Source organism: Mus pahari, chromosome 7 (genome assembly GCF_900095145.1).
Source record: "Mus pahari chromosome 7, PAHARI_EIJ_v1.1, whole genome shotgun sequence".
Lineage (NCBI taxonomy): Eukaryota > Metazoa > Chordata > Mammalia > Rodentia > Muridae > Mus > Mus pahari.
In genome coordinates this window covers 66,558,942-66,560,819 of record NC_034596.1, presented here as the reverse complement: position 1 = coordinate 66,560,819, position 1,878 = coordinate 66,558,942, and the positions used below count along the sequence as shown (strand labels likewise).

The 1,878-nt window shown below is 46.0% G+C and overlaps 1 protein-coding gene across 2 annotated transcripts in view; it reads right to left on the bottom strand.

Annotated features, from left to right (window-relative positions):
* The window catches only part of Arid4a (AT-rich interaction domain 4A), a 67,582-nt gene that overhangs the window by 15,064 nt on the left and 50,640 nt on the right, over positions 1 to 1,878 (bottom strand). For both annotated transcript variants that reach the window (XM_021201598.2, XM_029541108.1), the window contains one exon: positions 1,230 to 1,427. In XM_021201598.2, coding sequence (XP_021057257.1) covers positions 1,230 to 1,427 — 198 coding nt within the window. The remainder of the gene's footprint in view (positions 1 to 1,229; positions 1,428 to 1,878) is intronic.

The window sequence follows — 1,878 nt, the reverse complement described above, 5'->3', positions numbered from 1 at the left end:
AAAAAAAAAAACAAAACCCAAAAACAAAAAGAAAATCTCTGAGAACATAAGAAGGGTAACAGGAAGAGAAATTCTAGAAATACAACAGGGATGCATACAGCGGAGTAGATGGCTATAAACGAACTTGAATCTGAGGGGAAAATGGATATAACATGCTGCAGCTGCCAGAGTTGGGAAGTAGTCCCTCTTCCAAGTTTATTAGGTTACAGACGCTGTTTAGTTAAGATCTTCTAACATAGTGCAAACAGTTGACACAGTGCACTTACTAAGTGCTGGGCATCCTTCTATGCACTTCGCATTCTCAGTAACATGGGTATTATAATTCCACAACTCATTTATAAAGAACTCAAATTCCCCCAATCTGGAGAAAAGGGAACTGAGCACACACCTAGAATGTCCAAAAGGCAGTGCGGCTCCACATCAACCAAGAGCAGCCCACGTCTTCACACACACATTCAAAAGGCTTAAAGGGAAAGCAGAACTTAGACCACTGGGCCTCAGTGTTGCTCTAAGCTGGCCTGACTCTCCCAGCCAGACTGAGACGCCCGTCCCTTGAATGCAGCCAACTGTACAGACATGTCTGCTCCGTGCTCATCGGGGATCAAGACAGGAAAAAAGACAATTTCCTAATCATGTCTGAACACAGAACAAACAGGGCACACTGTACAAGCCACAGGAATGGCAAGATATCCTTTTCCCGTGACTATGAGTCACTTCTGCTTCTCTACCCATCATAGGATTAACTTTGATCTAGCCATTGCTCCTTCCAGGTAAGGTCTAGTAAGAAAACCAATCACAGAATCACATCGGCTTCCTGACTGTATCAGCACAGAACAAAGACTTTCTTCAACCTACCACATAACAGAAGCTCAAATCCAAGTGCTACCCAACACAGATTTTAATTACTAAGCCAACTCCAAACTATTGCGGTTCTTGACACTGGCTTGACTTCTGCAAAAGGAAACAGAGGCGTGTGCAGCCTAGAGTTGTGTCCTCGCCCCTTGACAGTGCTGCACGGTTCCCAGAGCCCTGTACTATCCCTAGTTCCTAAGGTGGGGCTCTGAGCATTCACAGACTCAGCCCCATGGCTTCCTCTCTTGTGGTCTGCCTCCCAATAAAAGAGTACTAGACTCAGTTGGTTCACGGGCAAATCCTGCTGGGCTCTGGTGGAAGCACTGATAATATTCAGAAGCAAGGTGTGCCTTGTAAACACGTGCTTCCCTGCTTACCTGACATTCCATCCGTAGTAATGCACCAGGTACAGAATCTCCCCGTCATCCGTCTCGGTGCTTTTGATGCTGGCTTCATAAATTTTCTGAGTCTTTCCTCGGCCGTACTTGACCTTCACTTTGGTCCCCGTCAGGCAGGGCTCTGTGTCGTCCTCCTCGTCCTCCCCTTCCGAGTCACACCGGCTTTCAGTCTCTTCCCTGCAGTGAATTACAACATTGATAATGCTACTAATAGCTCAATGGAGGGCAAACTGAGAACTGAGAAGAGATCCAGCACTTTGCAAATTGGCAACCGGAGTTTACCTTGGTGACATGTCAGTGGAGGAGGAGGAGACTTCGTGGACCGTTTACTAAGGAGTTGATTATGTAAAGGCACACTGCACAAAGGTAAACCCATTCATCTTAAAGGCCATTCAACAATCAGTTAATGATGATGCAGAGTCAATAAACAAATCACTTTTAAACCAAAAAAGTAAAAGCCATATGCCTTAGAATGGTCGTTAAGGGCTGGTGAGATGGCTCAGTGGGTAAAGAGCACCCGACTGCTCTTCTGAAGGTCCGGAGTTCAAATCCCAGCAACCACATGGTGGCTCATAACCATCTGTAACAAGATCTGATGCCCTCTTCTGGAGTGTCTGAAGACAGCTAC